Source organism: Carcharodon carcharias, chromosome 21, assembly GCF_017639515.1.
Source record: "Carcharodon carcharias isolate sCarCar2 chromosome 21, sCarCar2.pri, whole genome shotgun sequence".
Classification (NCBI taxonomy): Eukaryota; Metazoa; Chordata; class Chondrichthyes; order Lamniformes; family Lamnidae; genus Carcharodon; species Carcharodon carcharias.
Genome location: NC_054487.1, coordinates 52,150,491 through 52,171,673, shown reverse-complemented (window position 1 = coordinate 52,171,673; position 21,183 = coordinate 52,150,491). Strand labels below are relative to the sequence as shown.

Here is a 21,183-nt window from a genome sequence, read left to right as displayed (position 1 = left end):
GACTTGGAGAGGAACTTGGAGGTGGTGGTGGTCCCATGTGTCTGCTGCCCTTGCGCATCTGGTTAGTTGATTTTGGTTGTGGATTTGGCAGATGCAATTAGAAGAAATTTTAGCAAGTTGTTGCAGTGCATCAGCAGCTTCTTTGAGTGCGTCCTAACTGCACTCATTCAAGAAAATGGGGCGCACTCCTCACTTGTCCTTGCAGGAGGTGGAAATGTTTTGAGGAACAGGATTTGAGTCACTTGCTGCAGAATGCCCTACCTCTGGTGTTAGTTGTATTATTAAGGTTAAGGGTGCACAAGTGGAGGGCATTGATTGATTAAGTAGCTTGAACACACATAAAGAGTGACTTCTCCTGTCAGGAGTAGCAGCTACCTTCAAAGAGCCAATGCTCAGGAATCTGCACTTCCATCAATATGGATTCAGGTGGCTGGTGGGAGAGAGGGCTCGGGCTGCAGGTGTGGCCAGAGTCGGGGACATGTTGGATGGCTTTGGGCACAAGGTGGGCATAACAGGTGCATGATGTGCAAGCTGCTGTAGAGTCATCCAGCCCATAACCAAAGCCATCCACAACCTTAAAACGGTGGTACTCGGACCCGACACACTCGTGGTATCGAGGCAGCTCAAGCATGCGGTGGAATTCCATCTGAACTGACCCCCATTCAGATGGAATTTCACATAGGTCTTGCATCCCAACACGTCCCTCAGGAGCTGCAGTTCCACAATTTGAGCTGTCTCACGGAAATTCCCTCTATGTCTTTCCACTCAGCACGGAGCAGTTTTCTGTATGGACTGCTGCTGCACACCCTTCACTTCCTCACCCTTGTCCACCGTCCAGATAAACATGGCATTCTGTCCTGCTGTCCAGTGGTGACGGGGTCCCCAGTGTAGGACTCTCCATGTGGAAGTCCTCCCATTTTCCATCAGGGACCTCGTGTGGAGGGTGTTGCTTGCAGCAGGGCCATGCAATCATAGGTTAAGATAGTTCACGGATTCCCAGCCACATGCATTTTCTGTGGCCAAGCGGAGTCCGCGTTCCATGTATAAATGAATTGCCAGAGGTTGCAGCCCCTTTTTAGCTATTTGAAGGGTCTGCTCCTCAACTTTTGGGTGCACTTTAACCCTACGCTCCTGATCTTTGGTCACCCAGCATGGAGGGGGGTGCAAGGACGGAGGTGGACCTCCTTGTAAGCCTGCTTTTGGGCAAGGTGACAGTCAACAAGTCCAGGCCATGGGTGGACTAGAGGGTTGTCTGACCTGACTGTCTGCCACTCTTCCACGGCTACGTTTGCAGCTGAGTGGTCCTGGAAAAGGAGCATGTGGTGATCACTGATACACTTGAGGCCTTCCGCGACCAGTGGACACCGCAAGGGCTGGAGTGCATCATCAGCTCCAGGAACACTATTTTATTTTGATTTGTTAAGTTTCCTTTTGAAGATTGGATTTTGTTGTAGTGCCATGCCAGGGGCTGTCACCCTTTTTATTATTTTATTTTACTAGTCATTTGTTTTATTGCCAAAAGAGAATATAAAGAGCGACTTCTCCCATGAGAAGTAGCACCAATTGTCAGAGAGCCACTGTTCAGGAATCTGTACCTCTACCAACATGGGTTCATGTGTTTGGCGGAAGGGAGGTCTCAGGCTGCTGGTGTGACCAGAGTCGGGGATGTGCTGGATGGCGGAGGGGCGGGCTGGATGACGCCACAAGAACTTGTGCATTGCATGTCCATTGATGGCTAACTCACAACCAAAGGCATCCACAGCCTTAAAACTGTGGTGCTCGACTCCTACTGCACTTCAGGTGTTGAGGCAGCTCAGGTGTGCGGTGGACTCCTGTCTGAACTGACCCATGGATGGAATTTCACATTGGCCACCTGAATCCTGAAACCTCCCTCGGGTCCCTTGACCCCACAGTTTGAGCCGTTACACAGAAATTCCCTCCGTGCCTTTCCACTCTGCACAGGGGGCTTCCTGTATGGGATGCTGTTGCACACCCTTCATTTCATTGCCTTTGTCAACTGTCCAGACATGCCATGGCATTCTGCCTTGCAAGTCAGAGGCGGCTGGAGTCCTCCCCTTTACCATCAGGGGATTTGGCATGGAAGGTGTTGCATGTGGCAGCCCCATGCAATAAAAGGTTTCGGTGTTTTACATGCATCCTGGCAGCCTATCTTTCCTGCCTTCTATGTGTATATAGGTTGTGTGTGGTTGCAGTCCCTGTTCCACTATTTGAAAGGACTGCTCCTCAAGTTTTGTTTGCACTTCGACCCCACCCTTCTGATCTTTGGCCACTTTCTTCAATTCAATCAATTTCTCCATCTCCAATAATTTTTATTGTACAACTACACTAATAGAACTATTTCTAACATATTATACATTTTTCAATGTTCTTTGTTCAACTATGCTCCTGGGCCTGATGAAGGTGGCGATTAACAGATCCAGGCAGCAGGTGGCTGAGGGGGTCATTCGACCCGACAGCCTCCCCCTCTTCAATGATTATGTCAATACCCAGGTGTCCCTGTTGAGGTATGCTTGAGGCCTTCAATAACTGGTGGTCACCACAGGGGCAGGGGTGCATCATCTCTCCCCAAAATCATATTTTAATTTAAGTTTGATAAGTTTCCTTGAAAGATTTGGTTTCCATTGCGGTGCCTTTTCAAGGTGTGATTCTTTAGTTAATTAGTTTATTGGGTTTACTCAAAAGAGTATAAAGAGATGCTTCTCCTGTCAGGAGTAGTGGCTATTGTCAGAGAGCTGCTGCTCTGGAATCCACATCTCCACCAATATGGGTTCATGTGGCTGGCAGAAGAGGGAGCTTGAGCTGCTGGGGTGACCAGAGTCAGGAACGTGCTGGATGGCCATGTCAGTGCACAGGTGTCCCTGAAGAGGGAGCATGTGATGTCCACTGGTATGCTGGAGGCCTTCCATGACCTGGGGTACAGCAGGGGCTGGAGTGCATCATTAGCCTTGGTAATAACATCTTAATTTAATTTGATAAGTTTCTCCCTGGAAGAGGGGCACGCAAAACTCTCCATGTCGAATCCCTGATGGAAAAAAGGAGGTCTTCCATATAGAGAGCCCTTCCATGGGGGCCCCCACCACCTCTGGACGGTTGGATGGAACGCCACAGTATGTACAAACAGCTGATGAGGGAGAGGAAGTGAAGGCGCAACAACAGCCTGTACAGGAAACCCCTCCATGCAGAATGGAATGGCACGTTGAGGATTTTGTTTTTACTTACAGTATCCCTTTAAGGGGTGGTTCTTTAGTTAATTTGATTATTGTATTTAAAAAGATAAAGCAAGACTTCTGGGACACTAAGAGCTGGATAAGGTTGAGGCAAACATTTGTAATGTTGCATTCTGTAAGTAAATTTAGTATTAAGTAAAAGATTGGCATCTGGTTTCCTAGTTCACAATCTGATTTTCAGAAGTTTTAACACCTGACCTGCTCTTGTTGCCATAGTATTTATGTGGCTGGTTCAGTTTAATTTCTGGTCAGCCTGAAACATTTGTTGATGATGATAAAGGTATGTATTGATTTGATTCGGTTTCTTTTCCATGAGAATAATCTATACTTTTCAGTACACTACAAAGACTATATCTATGGAAAAGAGGATTAACATGCCATATACATATGTATGTAATTTTTTGAATAGCATGTTTTTGGGAGAGTTCAGTTGGGATGAGAGTTAACTATTTTAAAGATGATTACTGACAGAATGTTCCAGTTAATTACTTTCTCTGAACTAGTAGTTGCACAGTCACCTTGTATCAGTATGTATTTATTCTTGCATAGAATACCACTGTTATGCATTAAAACCAATAAGTAGATTTCAATCTTCCATTTCACAATATGATGAAAACTCCTACACAAGGCTCTGTCAATGAAAAGTTCTGTTTTAAAAGTCTCGGCTTTCAGATTTAGCTGTTATGCCTTTAATTAGCATTGTATTGGTTATTTTAATGTTAAATATGTCACAGAGCATGATATTATGGAGAGGTGCAAAAACTATAGAGTTGTGATAGGGTACTATGATTATCTTAATATAGATTGGGATAGTAATAGTGTAAAGGACAGAGAGGGGAGAGGGTATTTTCTGAAGTGTGTTCAGGAGAATTTTCTTGAACAGTGTGTTTCCAGCCTAATGAGGAAGAAGGCATTGCAGAATTTTGTTCTGGGGCACGTGATGGGACAAGAAATTCCAGTCTCTATTGGGAACATTTGGGGAACAGTGGTGATGGTATCATAAGAATCAAGTTATCTTTGGAAAAGGACAAGGAGCAACCTGAGGTAAATCTGCTCAATTGGAGGAGGGCCAATTTCAGTGGGGTCAGACCAGATCTATCCCAGATAAATTTAAATCAAGAATTGGCAAGAAAAACAAAAAGAACAAAGTGATGCCTTTAAAGAGGAGATGGTTCCGGTACAGTTTAGGTACATTCCCACATAGGGGAACGTTTAGACAACAAAAGCCAGACCTCCCTGGATGGTGAAAGAGATAGAGAGTAAAATGCAGCAGAGTAAAATGGAGCAGAAAGAGAATATGCATGACGGATGTCAAGTTGAATATACAAATGAGAAATAGGCTCAGTATAGTAAGTTCAGAGGCGAAATGAAGAAGGAAATCAAAGAGGCAAAGAAAGTATGATAAGGGTCTGGCAGCTAACATAAAAAGGAATCCAAAAACCTTCTAACATTGAGGGTAAGTAGGGTGGAATTTTCAGAGTCATTGGCCATAATCTTCCAATCCTCCCTAGGTACCAGGGTGTTGGGGGTGGGGGAGGTTGGGGGAGGTTGGGGGGGGGGGGTGTGTGTGTGTGTGTGTGTGTGTGTGTGTGTGCGTGCGTGCGTGCGTGCGTGCGTGCGTGGGTGTGGGTGTGGGTGTGGGTGTGGGTGTGTGTGTGTGGGTGTGGGTGGACTGGAGAATAGCAATTTTTTTTTCATTCGTTCATGAGGTGTGGGCGTCATTGCCTAGGCCAGTATTTATTGCACATCCCTAACTGCCCTTGTTCAGAGGGCATTTAAGAGTCAACCACATTGCTGTGGGTCTGGCGTCACATGTAGGCCAGACCAGGTAAGGATAGGTAAGATCATCTTCCCTAAAGGACATTAGTGAACCAGGTGGGTTTTTACAACAATCGGCAATGACTTCATGATCATCATCAAACTTTTAGTTCTAGACTTTTATTGAATTCAAATTTCACCACCTTCCATGGTGGGATTCGAATCCGAGTCCCCAGAGCATTAGCCTGGGCCTCTGGAATACTAATCCAGTGGCAATACCACTATGTTGCCTCTTTATTCAAAACAGTGAGTAAGGATAAACCCAGCAGCTATGGGCCAGTCAGTTTAACCTTGGCAGTGGGACTTCCAAAAGGCCTTTAATTGAGTGCCTGTAATGAATTAATTTAATAGGAATGTCAGCAAAGTTGAAGCCCATGGAATTAAAGAGACAGCAGCAGCAGGACTATAAGTTGGTTGACAGGAAAGAGAGTAGTTTTTCGGACTGAAGGAAGGTATACAATGGGGCTCCCCAGGGGTTGGTACTAGCACCACTGCATTTCTTGGTATATATTAGTGACCTAGGCTTGAGTGTGCAGGGCACAATTTGAAAATTTGCAGATGGCAGAAAACCCTGAAATATTGTGAACTGTGAGGAGGACAGGAGGGTGAGGGTTCAACAGTTGTGGTAGAAGGGACAGCGAGGGTGATTGTTGGGGACTTGGAGGGAGACATGGACCCTTAGGGTGGGAAGGGGGAAATCGGGGAGGTTAATGTGGATGGGGGTGGCATTTTTGAGAAGGAAAGGAACACGCATGTTCACCAAGACATCCCTACAGGAAAAGAGTTGTGGCTGGTAGGTCACGGAGGGGAGGTGGAGGTGATGCCCGGGGGATCAACTGTGATGGGGGAAAGGAAATGGATGACTGGGGGAGGGTAAAGGATGGGGGAGTGAAAGGAAAGCTGAATCAAATGCTATCCAAACCGAAAGTGAAACGAGAGTTGTGGTGGGCGAGATCAGGTGTTGCATGAGAGTGTGATCAATGGGTGGGCGGAGATGTAGGTCAGCTCATATGGACAACTGAAAGTGAACTCCCATCAGGCAGCATTGAAAATGCTCAGGTCATTGAGATGAATGTGATACGGGAAGGATCTGCATGCGTGGGAGAGTGCTTGCACAAGGCTCCGAAAGGCCTTACCACATACACTTCTCCCTCCAGAATCACTTGTGGGCCGGCTGCTTCGTCTGCAGTGACAGAGGCTGAGGTAGAGCGGCTCACAGGCAAAGGGGACTTTGGGGGGGGGGGGGGGTGTGGACAGCCTCTGAGTGGATGACCCAGGGGTGCCCAGCGGCTGTTCCTCCTCCCTTCAGCTGCCCGAAGGCCCTGGCCTGACTTGTTGAGGGGAAGGAGAGCCTGGAGGGATATCTAGGTGCCCCGTTTCCCCCTCGCTTTGCCACTGCTGGAACTCACCCATGGCTCCTGCAATGGAATGCTGGTCTGTGCACATCTCTGCATTCTGCTGGACCAGGGTCTCCATGACATCCACCATGCTCCCCATGAGACCTCCACACATGCAAATGTGGGCACCACTTCATCAGAGAGCAGGTGTACACACTCCTCTGACTTGTGAGTCACTCTGTTAAGGGCTTACCGACAACACTGCGTGATGCTCCTCTGCCTTCTGACTCTCCAAGGTAATTTGGAAGGCCTAATCCAGAGGTTTGTCATCTGACTGGGAGCTTACAGATATCTGATCCCCAGCAGTCCTTAAAGTGCTGGGAAGCTCAGCTGAACCTGCCTCCTCTTGCTATGGGCACCTGTCCATTCAGTGACCACCAGATTGCGAACCTGAGTCTGCTCTCGATCTAGGTCCCAGCAAGGTGTGTGCCTCTGGGTTGAGGGAGGGTGTGGGTAAGTGCCGTGACGGGTCTCCCAGGCTGCATATTTCCAGTTCTTCAATGGAGGAGATGTCCTCTTGGCTGGAAGTGAGGGCGTGGATGGACCTGAGGGACTGGCTGGCTGAGGGTGTCGGTCACTTGGCAGAGCTCCCTGTGAATTGATGTAGAGACAATTAGTGCATGGCAGCAGAGTCAAAAACAGGAGGGAGAGCACTCACAGTTGCGTTGAGAGAAGAATGATGTGGATCCTCAGGTGGGTGTTTGCTGCTGATGTCAACGTCACCACAGGCAGGGTCCACGTCCTCACCAGTCAGCGTGATGGCATGCTCCTCAAAGTGGGGGAGGGGCCTAATGCAAGCCACTCCACCCGTCTCGGATGTCTCCCTGCCGATGTAAGCAGGCTTTTCCTGCATGGAAACAGATGGAGAGGGAGTAAAAAGAATGTATGGCACTGCATGGAATGTTTGTGTGGTGAGGATGCGAGCTTGAGAGGATATGAGACTGATGGAGATATGAGGGTGTGAGAGAGAGTTAGTGGTGTTGTCCCTTAATGTGTGAGATACCTGTGGATTTGTGAATATGTGAGTTGAGAGTAATGAGAAGAGCGAGTTACCCTGTGGAATGGATGAGACCATTCACCCTGTAGTGACACTGGGTGGCTGTCCTCTTTTGCAGGGCATTGACACTGACCACTACTGCATGGCTGCCCACATTGGACCGGTGATGTCTCTGCCCCTCCTGCAGCCAGAGCATGAGTAGGGAACATCATGGCGGGCCTCCACAGCGTCCAAAAGGCGCTTGAGGGGTGCATCACTAAACCTGGGTGTTGCAATATTTTTGCTCTTCTGGGCCGTGTCTTCCTTGCAACAGTTGTGGGCTGAAAGCACTGGCAGGTGTGCATGTGGCTGGACTTTAAATATGGCGCCGGCATGATGAAGCAACGAGGTGATGAGGGTGGGGTGTGGCGGGCGAATGGGAACCTGCGCACCTTGGAAACGGCATGTTTCCTGAGAATGCATAGTTAATGTGGTGGGTTTGGGACAATACAGTGTGAAAAGCCACCAGTCTGGCCGACGGGTAAAATGTTGTTTTACCTACCCGCTACCGCACTTAGTGCAAATCTGCGACGATTTTGCCTATTGTCTTTTCCCTTGTGTGCTCTTCTTTTCTCCTGGCCTTTTGCCTCCTCTTCATTTTCCTCCACTTTTTCTCCCCCCTCTCCTTTACTCCTATCTTTTGCCCCTCCTTACCCTCTGTTGGACTGGTTTCTTCTTCTAATTTGTCTCAACATCAGAGTACACCCACATGCAGTTGTAATGCAGAATCAGATCTTTATTGACTCTCAACTGCCCCCTGCAATGGCCTAGCAAGTCACTCAGTTCAAGGGCAATTAGGGATGGGCAACAAATGCTGACCTTGCCAACAACGACCACACCCCATTAAAGAATTTTAAAAACTGCATGGTATTGTGTGTGTGCTCAGGTTTTATTGACACATCATGCCTCACATTCCAGTATGCGTGCTCAGGTACATCAAATTTCATGATTCCAGTAAGAGTACAACATGCAGTGGATTCTTCACAACTCTGATACTAATGCATACTATCATTAAATCACAGTATATCAAAGATACATATAACTGACATCAGAAACATAGATCCATCAAACATGCCTTTAACTCTTCTCAATCCCTTCCAATCATTCTGTTACTATAGTTATATTTCCCTTATAAGCGTCATGGTTACATTGCCCTCACAAGCTCTTTCCATTGTTTTATTACTGTTGAAACAAGTGATCAAATTAACATATTCCAAGCCATTACAGTCATGATGAATGAATTTCACACAGTCCACCATTCCTTTTAATTTAAAATACCCATCCCTAAGGCTTGCAGATACAATGCATCCATGTTCACCAGAAAGCTGATGTAATTCATTGCACTCCAGGCCCACAGACAACCCAAGACGTTGAGGTATTCAGGTAGTGTGAACCCTTGTTCTTCCCCTTTCTCCATCTGCTTCCAATTTTGCTCTCTTCTTTTGACCTAGTCTTCCCCATCCTTTTGCCTCCTGTTCTTCCCCTCCCCAGTTTCTTCCCTTCCGCGTCTTCCTTTCCTCTCTTCCATCCTAGCTTCTTCCCCTCCATATACTTCCTCATCTTCCCATCTCCCTTGTTCCCTGCCCTCCTCTCATTTCTCCTGTCCATCTCTCCTTTCTCCTCTGTACTCTTCTCCTACCCACCCCCATCATTCTCTCCCCCCTCCTCTTCTCCATTCTTCCATTTCTTCCTCATTTTCCATCTCTCTACCTACCTTCTTCCCTCACCGAGGTCCCAGTTCTGTTTAATCTGGTTACTGCATTTGGAATAGACTCCCCATGGAAAACACCACAGTTGATCAACTGATTTGAATGAAAACTGCAGTGTTGTAAAATTTCATAATGATCTGTCATATCAATATAAAGGCAACATTAAATTTGCAAATGAAGGACTCCATTTTGATTACACTCAAATAAAGGAGAGTTTTTAAAACATATTCCTTAGTTTTTTCATAAAATTGTTGATAAATAGCGCACAGGAATAGTTATTAGCATGTGTCACAGAACACATCTTCCAAATGCCAATTGGTAGCATTTCTTGAGGGAATTGCAGGTCACAATTTCCTATTACAGTCTAGCCAAAACAGTGGAAAATCAATTTTTCAGAAGTATTCTCATTTGCAGTGCAGAGACAATGTTCCAGTGACTCTGGTGTAACCTTTCTGGTGTTTAGATCTTATTAAATGGAAATAACTGTATTTTTATAGTCTCAAATATTGGTTTAGTGATTGAGTGAGTTCCAGCCACATTCCCTGTAGAAAAATCACTTTGTATAGCTGTCTATATGCAGGAAATAATTATAAATTCAAGTGAAATTTTCAAAATAAGCATACTCTTTTGTTCTAAATTTTAATAGTCATACTCCAACATTCATACCATATGATAATTGTAGATGCAGCGTTGTTGAGGTTCAGCTACTCTGAATCTTAATTTGTTAAAAACTTGCATTTGTGGCCCATTAACATATACTCAGAATGCCCAAGGTACTTCCTGTCAACTGAATGACAGTGAGCCATTGATAGTATTCCTGTCTCTGAATCAGAAGATGCAGTATTTGAACCTCACTTCAAACATCTTGCAAATGGAGACTGGAGTTCAGCTTCAAACTCTGGGTTAAGATCCAGTGGTATATTTGCATCAGTTAAGTGTAGGTGGCTCCCTTCATCATATGTGTTGTGGTAGGCCATAAAATCGTCCCACCATAAAGAACAAGCCACCATTTTGGTTGACCTAAAGGTGGTTATGGCAGTTGAAGAAGTGTTTCTATTGTGGTATGTCAGCCTGTGAATCCTTGCATGATTTCACAATTTTTCCAAGAGTATACTGTGCCACTGAATCACTTCTTGCTATAATGTTATGTATGTAAATACAGAAGGCAATTCCTGCTCTGCAAGACCCCATGAGTTGAGTTGATTAGTGGTTTGTTTAGGGATATTGGTTGAGGGAAATAATTGGTGGCCAAGGCAACCAGATTACGGTACCATTTTCACCCACCTGAACCAGTACTCTGGGCTTTAGTTTAACATTTCATCCTAAAGATAAAACCTCTGACAATGTGGCACTTGTTCATTACTGCAGTGAAACGTCATTATATAGGATTACACATGCGCAGCATAGACTCAGTTCAAATGGCCCATCTGGTCCATGTCAGTGTTTATGCTCCATACGAGCCTCACTCCACCTCTCTTCATCTAACACTTATCACCTTATATTCTTTTTTCTTGTGCTTATCTGGATTCTCCTTAAATTCACCTCTGCTATTTGATTCAACTACATTTTGCAGTACTGAGTTCCACATTCAAATCACTCTCTGATGTCAGTGTAGATATTGGTCTCAAGTCTCTGAGTGGGGCTTGAAACAACAACATTCTGAATCAGAGGTGAGTATTACCAACAGAGCCAAGCTGGCATGTAAATTGGGCAAAAGTTGAAACATTGCTTTTATTAATATTTTCTGTCATTGTATATTTTTGTTTCAAAATATTTGTAGTAGTGAATAAAACCTTTTATTGTGTGGTCGCCTTATCACTTAATCATATCTGGAAATCCTTAGTAATGTATAATTTAAGCAATTATTAAACCTGTAGAATGTACTCAACTTTCTCTATATGGTTAGCAGATTTATTTTTGTACGGTATAATTGCAGGATAGAGCACACTAAAACTACTTGCTTAAGTTCCTTCTGTTGGAAATTTATTTTATAGTGTTCCGTATTCTTTGCTTCCACCCATGGAAGTCTATTTGCATGAATATTAACTATACTCGTAATGTTCAATTTTAGAATGTTTCCTGTCCTACTTTTGGATAAGCAGCAAACGTACCTGACAAAATACTAAGTTCAGCATCTGTTGTGGCAGCTTTTGAAACAGATTTGGAGGATCCATTGGGTAAATACTTGGAAAAACATATATGTATAGATTCAGAATGCGTAAGATCATGTTTAGCTCAATTGATGGATTTCTTTAAAGATATTGCAAGCTGATAGTGTGGACGGGATTTTCGGAAAGCTTTTTAATAATAAGGTAAGTCGCAAATTAGGTGGAAAAGTATGGCAACATATAAAAAAATTCACTCCCTTTGCTAGCCATAAAATGAAACTTTTCATGTGTTTATAGGTTATTTACTGTTTTTCATTGCAATTTTTCTCTTCTCTCCCCTGAAGAAATTAACCTTAACTGGATTATAATTCTGTAGCACTTTCTCATACCTTACACAAGTGACCCACCAAACCTTGTGAGCTGTAACAATTAGTGTTTGCAGACACTAGGGAGCTTCACAGTTGAGCCTAATTCTGTACCCACAGTCATTCTGGATACACTTCTAGCTGGAATCATTGGAGAATATTAGGAGTGGGGGCCCAAGCCAACTTTCTTCCCTCCCTCTCCTTCCCAAACTAGGTCAATTGTAGAACCTATTTGCTTGGAGAAATGCCTTTGTGCACAGTTGCCTGTTATGTACCGTGACTTGCCATGGTCATGTTAACTCTGAGTCATGTGGCCTCTGGTGTCCTTCTTTTGTGAGTAAAGGAGTGAGGTAGAAGCCATTTTATCTACCAGGTGGAACATGGCATCAGGATTGTGCAGCTGAACTTGAGTGGATTTTGATAGCTGAAAGAGAGCCAGCTATTGTGAGAAACCGCAGTGAATAATTAAAACTTCAATCTGCAACTTTGTACAGGACATTGACTGCTGAGTGCATCAGTATGGCTTTGGATGTTCTGTACTGGCTCCCATGGAGATGAAGGCAGATTTGAGAATGAAATGGAAATGTTTCAGTCTCAATAGCAGAACTATGAAATTGTCACAGAGTTTCACAAGAAACCTGAACAAATAAGAGTTGCATCTGTTATCAGTGCTGGGGAATAAGTGCTACAGGCTATATTGCGCCCTAGACCTTACTGAGGAGCAGAAAAGCTGGTCTTGTGAAGGCTTTGAAGACACACTTTGAACCCTCTACTAATGTTATTTATGAATGCTATGTGTTCAACACCAGAGCTCCGGAAAAGGAAGAGAATGACTGCACTGGAGCATCTGACTGAATCTGGTGAGTTTGGGCAACTGAAGGATTATCTGATCAGGGATAGGATTGTCTTAGGAACAGAGATATTACCATGAGAGCATGTCTACCAAGAGAAGAGAAACCTACACTCAAGAAAGCTATTGACATGTGCAGCAGCTCTGAGGCAGTTAATCATCGGCTGAAGATTATTGGTGGGAAAACTGACAAGCTTTTTCACCATGTGGAGAGACATTCAGGTCTTCCCAGCACAAGACAATGGAGAAAAGGAAGACTATTTATAGAAGGGCCAGCAGAAAGGCCAGAGTACTGGATGTAAATATTGTGGAGGACACCATACAAAAGAAAAGGAAGCATGTCCAGCTTGGGGAAAGCAGTGCTCTAACTGCAAGAAGCTGAGTCACTTTTCACACAAGTATTTTGCTAGAAAGAAGAAAAGCAAACCTATAAAGATGATTGCTAGAGAGATAACAGACGATGATTCAGACAAATCACTCTACACTTTAGAACAGGTTGGCACTGTCAAGTCTCAAGGTAAAAAATGGGTTGTGACTATTGGAATGATGACTGCAAAAGGAAAACATCAAATTAATGTTAAGTGTCAGGTAGACACTGGTGCTACGTGCAACCATCATGAGCTTCGCAGCCCTGTGTGAAATTGCTCAAGATAGTGACCCGAAAATGGAGCTGTCAAAGGTAAAGTTGAGGCTATATGCTGGAACAATGCTCACCCCAATGCAATGGGAAAAAAAAATCTATAATTCCAAATAGTAGACACTAAGCAAAATCTACTCATCTCAGCTTGGTCACAAACTTGGACTGGTAACACCTGATGCATGAGATAGTCAGTTACCTTCCAGGAGTGGAAGTGATCGTGGATGACCTGCTAGCTTATGGATGTGGGGATATGCTGGGAGAAACCATTGCAGACCATGATCAGAATCCAGTGAGACTGCTAGAGATCACCAGATGAACCTGAAGTTGAATAAGAAAAAACTGCAACTGAAGATGACTGAAGTCAAGTACATAGGTAATGTACAGACAGTAAAAGGGCTTTGCCCTGATCCTGACTAGCTACACACTGTGGCAGAGATACAGCAACCAACAGATGTGGAGGTGGTTCAGCAGTTTGTAGGATTTGTGAACTACCTAGCCGAGTTCTCGCCCAATTCATGGGCAGAGTGTGAACCTCTGCACAAGTTGACTGCAAAGGATGTTCTGTGGTATTGGGGCACAGAAACAGAAGCAGGTTTCATGCGCATCAAAAACAAGTAACGACAATGCCAGGGCTGAGGTACAACGATGTCAATGACTAAGTCACCCTGCAGTGTGATGCCGGCGAAACAGGACTTGGAGCAACCCCCATGCAGCAAGGACAACCAGTTGCATTTGCATCCAAAGCATTAACGCAAGCTGTATGTCACAACGCACAGATTGAGAAAGAGTGCCTAGCTATTGCTTTTACTTATGAACATTTAATCAGTACCTGTTTGGGAGAGAGAAAGTGATTGTAGAGTCTGACCACAAGCCACTGCAAAGCATCTTTCTCAAACCGCTTCTATCTGTTCCAAAGCATCTGCAAAGGTTGTTACTTCATTTGCAGAGTGAAGTACAAGCAAGGGAAACAGATGTATGTCACCGACATGCTGTAGAGAGCCACTCCATTTGATGAAATTTGATGACGCTGGTACAACAGCATGACATGTTCTGGAAGTCATCAACACAGCAGAGATATTGAATCTGACAGACAAGCATCTTGCTCAGATCAAACAAATTGCACAATGAGGTGCAACTCTGCAAGTGCCGCAAGAAGTAGTGATGACAGGATGGCCTGAAACCATCAAGGACACACCTGTTGCTATAAGAGAGTGTTGTGCGAGCAGAGATGAAGTGATTGCCCAAGGTGGCATTTTGTATAAAGAAATAGAGTTATCACCCTTGAGGAAATGAGTAAAGAGATGCTTAAGTGCATCCATGCAAGCCATCAAGGAATTGAGTCTAGTCTAAGGAAGGCAAGCAAAGTGCTCTACTGGCCAAACATGAGCAACAAGTTAAAGACCACATCATCCTGTGCAGTGCTTGTAACGAATATCAAGCTAAGCAAGCTAAAGAGCCACTCATGACTCATGTCATCCTAGACAGACCATGGATGAAGCTTGGAGCTGACCTCTTCACTTTCTTTGGAACTGATTATCTCGTCACCATCAACCACTATTCAGACTACTGGGGGTTAGACAAACTGACGTCAACAATCATAGAGATTGTGAGATAGTGAAATCGTAGAATGCCTGAAAGCACACTTCAGTCGTCATTGGATTCCTGACATTATGATGAGTGACAATGGTCCTCAGTTCAAGAGTGAAGAATTCAGGCACTTCATAATTGATTGGGAAATTCAACACTATGCATCACCTCCACACTATCCTCAGTCAAATGGAAAGGCTGAGGCAGCTGTGAAAATTGTCAAAGGGATCATAAAATTGAGTAGATTCAGCACAGATGTGGAAGGCGATCATACAATGGAGAAACACACCTACAGATGGCATGGAAAGTAGTTCTGTCCAGTCATGCCACACCCAAACTCTCCTCCAATAGCTAAAAAACTGAAACCAGAACTAGTAACTGGAGTGCATGACAAAATCAAAGTGAAAAAACAGGAAGCCAAATTTTGCTTTGATAAAGCGGCCAAATCATTACCAGAGTTGAGAGTTGGAGAGATGGTCAGAGTGCAAACATTCAATGCACTCAACAAAATTCAGCCCACTTGGTAACTTGGAACTTGTGTAAAGCAGTCATCGCCTCGATCGTACCTGGTGAAAGTGAACAAACAGGCATATCGTCACAATCGCAGATATCCATTTGCAACCGGGGAAGCTGCTGCTTCATGGCAGACAGCTGAAGAAGGGTTGATTTTGCTAACTGAACAAGAAATGGAACAACCATCAGTTCCAGAAGTCAACTGCTCCCTAATGAATGCAATGGATCAGCAGTAAACTCACTACGGTAACGATATTCCCCCGAGAGACAAAATCACCCCAGGAACCTACAGAACCAATTACAACCCATACACAAACCAATATTATTTAAATGGAGAAAGACTGCAGAAGGCTGCAGCACAGAAAGATTTGGGAGTCCTTGTGCATGAATCCCAAAAAGCTAATATGCAAGTTCAACAGGAAATAGGCAAGGCAAATGGAATGTTGGTCTTTATTTCAAAGGGAATGGAATTTAAAAATAGGGAAGTCTTGCTAAAACTATACAAGGCACTAATTAGACCACACCTAGAATACTGTGAACAGTTTTAGTCTCCTTATCTAAGGAAAGATATACTGAAATTGGAGGCACTCCAGAGAAGGCTCACTAGGTTGATCCCGTCCATGGAGGGATTTTCTTACGAGGAGAGGTTATGTAGGTTGGGCTTGTGCTCATTGGAATTTAGAAGAATGAGAGGCGACCTTATTGAAACATATAAGATTCTTAGGGAGCTTGACAGGGTAGATGCTGAGAAGTTGTTTCCCCTTGTGGGATAGTCTAGGACCAGAGGGCATAATCTCAATAAGTGGTCGCCCACTTAAGACAGAGTTGAGGAGGAATTTCTTCTCGGAGAGTAGTTAATCTGTGGCATTCTTTACCATACAGGTCTGTCAAAGCTGGGTCGTTAGGTATATTCAAGGCTGAGGTAGACAGATTTTTAATCAGTGAGGGAATCAAGGATTATGGTGAAAAGGCAGGAAAGTGGAGTTGAGGATTATCAGATCAGCCACGATCTCATTGAATGGCGCGACAGACTCGATGGGCCATGTGGCCTACTTCTGCTCCTACATCTTGTGGTCTTATTAGAAAACTTGATTTCTTTAAAGATTAGGTGTGCAATGAGTGTTCAGAGACAGATGAAAGTGCGACATCCTAGAATGAACAATTTTCTGTTCACACGTGATGACTTTCTTTATAGGCCATGTATGTGAGTATCTTGCAACTGCACATGATAATGCATGCTATGTGTGTTTTTTTTCTTTTTATGCAAAGGGGAATGTTTGGGGAACTGCCTTTGTGCATGGATGCCTGTTCTGTACTGTGACTTGCCGTAGTTAATTGACCTCTGATGTCATTCTGTTGTAAGTAAAGGATTGAGGCAGAAGCCATTTTATCTGCCACTTGGAACACTTGTCATTGCCCAGATGGAGGTCAAATAACTCAGTCAATCAATTGAAATTAAGACCTTCCTGGACTGTATAGCTCAGCTACTCTCAGAATAATTTGACGAGTCATTAGGATAACTCTCTTGCCATTTTAAGTACTTTAGTTAAGGTAATCATAAGCACAAAGTTTGCAAATGATACTGAAACAAGGCAAGACTAGTAATGATAATGCAAAGGATAAATACCAACCTGGACTAGTTGGGCTCTTTCCATCTTGTGGGAGCAAGGAACTAAAAGAGGGACAAAGTAGTAAATGGAACATGGTGCATTCTTTAGACCAAGAAAGAAACCTATGGGTTAATGTGGATACATTTCAAATTTAAGTATATTGGATGGGATTAGGACAATGGCGATTGCAAGCTTCTTGAGATGGCAACAGAAACATTTGATGAACTGGAGGAAATATAGAAGTAAAAATGATTTTCTGCAGAAATGTACCTAAAAAGAGTCCAAGATGCAGTGACTTAATTTTTTTTTAATGGCCTTAATTTTTTTATGGTGCAGATGTGCAGTGCTGGGTTAAGATGGTGAACAGTGGAGTTTGAAAAATGGCTGATGTTAAATCAAAGATGAGTAGGACTATATTGAAAAGATTTGTAACTTCAAAAAAATAGATCGGAAGTCCCCATGGAAAAGAGTTGACAAGAAGTGGGACCCACTGTTGTTTTGCTTAGTGTATTTTGGATGTAACTGCTGAAAACTTCATGGGAGAATTTGGAAGAAAATCACCATAGTTAGAAAGAGAATAAGCCAGTTCATAAGCTTTGCTGAACAATTGAAGATTGAGGATATCCTTCATTTTACCTTAAACTTAATGGCCTGAATCTTGCGCTCGCCGGGCCCGGAAGCAGGCGCAAAATGCAGCCAGCGTGAAATGTGTGCTGAGAAAGGCTGAGTGCTGCTGGGGGCGGGCGGGTGCATCTGATGAACTCCCTAAAGGTAGACAGCTGCTACAGAGCTGCCTCAGGGAGCTGCAGACCTGTACAAATTAAATGGAAAGGAAAAAATACAGCAAACTGTGTATGCAACACTTTCCAGCACCTGACAGCAGAACTCAAAAAACCTCAGTCCCCAGACATCTTTTTTTAATCATATTTCACCCCTGACATTTCATCCCACCCTGGATCGGGGTTGTAGTGAAAACATGATGGCCACCTGGCCAATTGGCTTGATTGCCAACTGTAAAAGTGGACGGGCTATGTAAAATCGTTATCAGTTGCCTCCTTAATGGGCTTAATTGCCTGCTTAATTGTCAGCAGGCACACTTCTAACTGCTGCGTGCGCCTGCTGAGTGAAACATTGCGCAACTGCGTGAAGACGCTGGGACACGCACCCGATGTCTTCTCTCATGATTCCACGTGCTGTCGAGCTGAGCACGCACCTGCAAAAGCGACGTAAAATCCTGGCCCACATTTTTCTTTTCCTTTTTAAAAGATATTAAAGGTGCTTTCATCACCTTAAATTGACTGAAAATGCAGTCAGCTGACTGACAAAAGAATTATCTCCAGCTGTTCTGTATTCCCACAGCCTTAGTCATTGTCGGTCAGAATAAATTCAGTTTGCAGTGCCACATGCATTTTCTGCTCTAGGAATGAGAAAGATTCATGATTGTTGTTAAGAATGCTTTATACCATAACAAACAGTACTGCATCCTCATATGAGTAGGTGAAAACGAGAAAGTCAACTTTTTCTGGAAGTTGCGGTATTCTATTTAGAAATAGAACCTATTTTACTTGAGCCTTGAAACAGTTTATGACTTCACAAAATAGTGGCTGATATGGAATTATTACAAACAAAAGGTTATTATTAACTGTAATCTTTTTCATGATTCAATGAATGTATAAAATAGGGCACAAAATTAATTTGCATTGCACCACTCTGCACTTGAGACAAGCTTTCTAAAGCAAGATGGGCCCTGTACTTGGGCTATTAAAGTTGCAGCTGAGTTTGTGAAAGCATTGTGGTGAGTTGTAGGAATTGTAGATTTGGAGGCTTTTGCTAACCGCAGAAAGGCAGAAAATAACATTGCCTTTCATAGGTATGGGGGCAGCACTGCAATGCCACTTGCTCTGCAGCATGAACAGGCTATGCGGAGGAGAAAGCAGAGAGGGGAAATTCTGTGTAGAGGGAGGGGAAGGAGGGCCCTGCATTGAAGGGCATACCCACAAGGGGTCTGCCAGGAACATCACTCCTACATTGCAATGAGGCAGGAGCAGATCCTCATGACACTGTGCTTCACAAAGGAGGTAGTGACAGAGTTGTGCCTTCCCCTTCACAATAACTTGGAGCTTTAAACTAGAACAAGGACAGCCCTCCCAGTGGCTGTGAAGGTCACCATCATTCTTGCATCCTATGCAAAGGTGTCTTTCCAGGTTGAAGCTTGCAGCATCAGCAGTGTGTCACAGTTTATCATGCCCAGAGGTACAGCTTGCGTATCCTTTATCTGCAAATCTGTGAACTGTACACATCCAAAAAACGCACTTTTTTTGATGGTGTTATATCAAGATCAACTTGATAAAAACAGAATAGAGAGAATGACATAGTGAATATGGTGGAGAAAGTGCCCATAGATGATATTAAGATGTGTGACAGGTTGATAGATACACTCGAGCAATACGCATTTATAAATGCGCAAGAAATAATATCAATCTATAAAATAAAAGACAAACTTATGAAGCAAAAACCAATGTTGCTGAGGCAGATGAAGATGAAAGCCTCCCAGCAGAGTACATCAAGACTCTGAATCTTCTTCCACAAGCAGAATCGCAGATGGCGCCATGGGTGGGAACTTATTACAGGTACCCTGTATTTATTATTCAGTGATACACCTCACTTTTCTAGCCATTTTATTGACTTTAGACTAGTATGCTGCATCCTCCATAGCCTTAGAATTGTGAGGGCCCAGCCACTATCTCGTAGGACCCAGAGACTATCTTGGGAAGAGCAAGAGGTGGAAGGAAGGAGACCAGATCTATGATATGCAACTGGTCAGAGCAAGAGGGACCTTATTGTGAGGGTTCACTTCAGTTGAAATCACCCTCCCCAGCCGCAACATTTCAAACTGTCCATCACAAAGTCCCCTTGAGGAACATCATTCAAAAAAGGCCAATGGCAAACGTTTTCACCCAACAAGTTTTCCATCAGCACATTGATTACACAAATAAAACAGAATAAATCACCCTTGTGCATCTCCTTAGAGCCTGTCTTGAGGGCGTTCCTATGCAGTCTCCTCTTCAGCAGTTCCTTAGGATTGAGGATGACTTGCTTCCACTCCATTTTGATGGGTTTTGAAATGGCTTGTTTCCACTGTCCTCTTGGGAGCCTCCTGCCAAGACTGAGTTCTGAATGAATCAGATGTTCTGGGATAAAAACAAAAAAACTGCGGATGCTGGAAATCCAAAACAAAAACAGAATTACCTGGAAAAACTCAGCAGGTCTGGCAGCATCGGCGGAGAAGAAAAGAGTTGACGTTTCGAGTCCTCATGACCCTTCGACAGAACTTGCGTTCGAGTCCAAGAAAGGGTTGAAATATAAGCTGGTTTAAGGTGTGTGGGGGTGGGGGGAGAGAAGTGGAGGGGGTTGGTGTGGTTGTAGGGACAAGAGAGAATCCAACCATCGCCCCTTGATATTCAATGGTATTACCATCACTGATTCCCCTATTATCAACATCCCTGGGGTTACCGTTGACTAGAAACTGAACTGGACTAGCCATATAAATACTGTGGCTACAAGAGAGGTCATGGGCTAGGAATCGTGCGACAAGTAACTCAACTCCTGACTCCCCAAAGCTTGCCCACCATCTACAAGGCACAAGTCAGAAGTGTGATGCAATACTCCCCACTTGCCTGGATGAATGAGCTCCTACAACACTCAAGAAACTGGACACCGTCCAGGACAAAGCAGCCTGCTTGATTGGCACCACATCCACAAATATTCACTCCCTCCACCACCGACGCACAGTCGCAGCAGTGTGTACCATCTACAAGATGCACTGCAGGAATTCACCAAGGCTCCTTAGACAGCTTCCAAACCCACAACCACAATCACCTAGAAGGGCAAGGGCAGCAGATAGATGGGAACACCACCACCTGGAAGTTCCCCTCCAAGTCACTCACCATCCTGACTTGGAAATATATCGCGGTTCCTTCACTGTCACTGAGTCAAAATCCTGGAACTCCCTTCCTAACAGCACTGTGGATGTACCGACACCACATGGACTGCAGTGGCTCAAGATGGTAGCTCACCACCACCTTCTCAAGGGCAACTAGGGATGGGCAATAAATGCTGGCCCAGCCAGCAAAGCCTGCATCCCGTGAATGAATAAAAAAAAGCCTGCCAACTTTCACTAAAGGAGGCTGCAGATAACCTTGCAGCACACCATGGAGCAGTCAGGTTGCCTACCCTCCAGGATTGGCCTGGAGTCTCCAGGAATTGAAAATCAATCTCTAATTTTGCTCTGTGCAATCCTGG

General features: G+C 44.2%; 1 protein-coding gene across 14 annotated transcripts in view; it reads left to right on the top strand.

Moving 5' to 3' along the window:
- Positions 1-21,183, top strand: part of immp2l (inner mitochondrial membrane peptidase subunit 2) — a 660,141-nt gene that overhangs the window by 78,842 nt on the left and 560,116 nt on the right. The window contains exon 4 of one of the 14 annotated variants that reach the window (XM_041215719.1): positions 11,280-11,349. The exons of the other annotated variants lie outside the window; for them this stretch is intronic. Coding sequence (XP_041071653.1) covers positions 11,280-11,334 — 55 coding nt within the window. The 3' untranslated portion in view covers positions 11,335-11,349. Of the gene's footprint in view, positions 1-11,279; positions 11,350-21,183 lie in introns of those variants that run through there. 14 annotated transcript variants of the gene reach the window in all.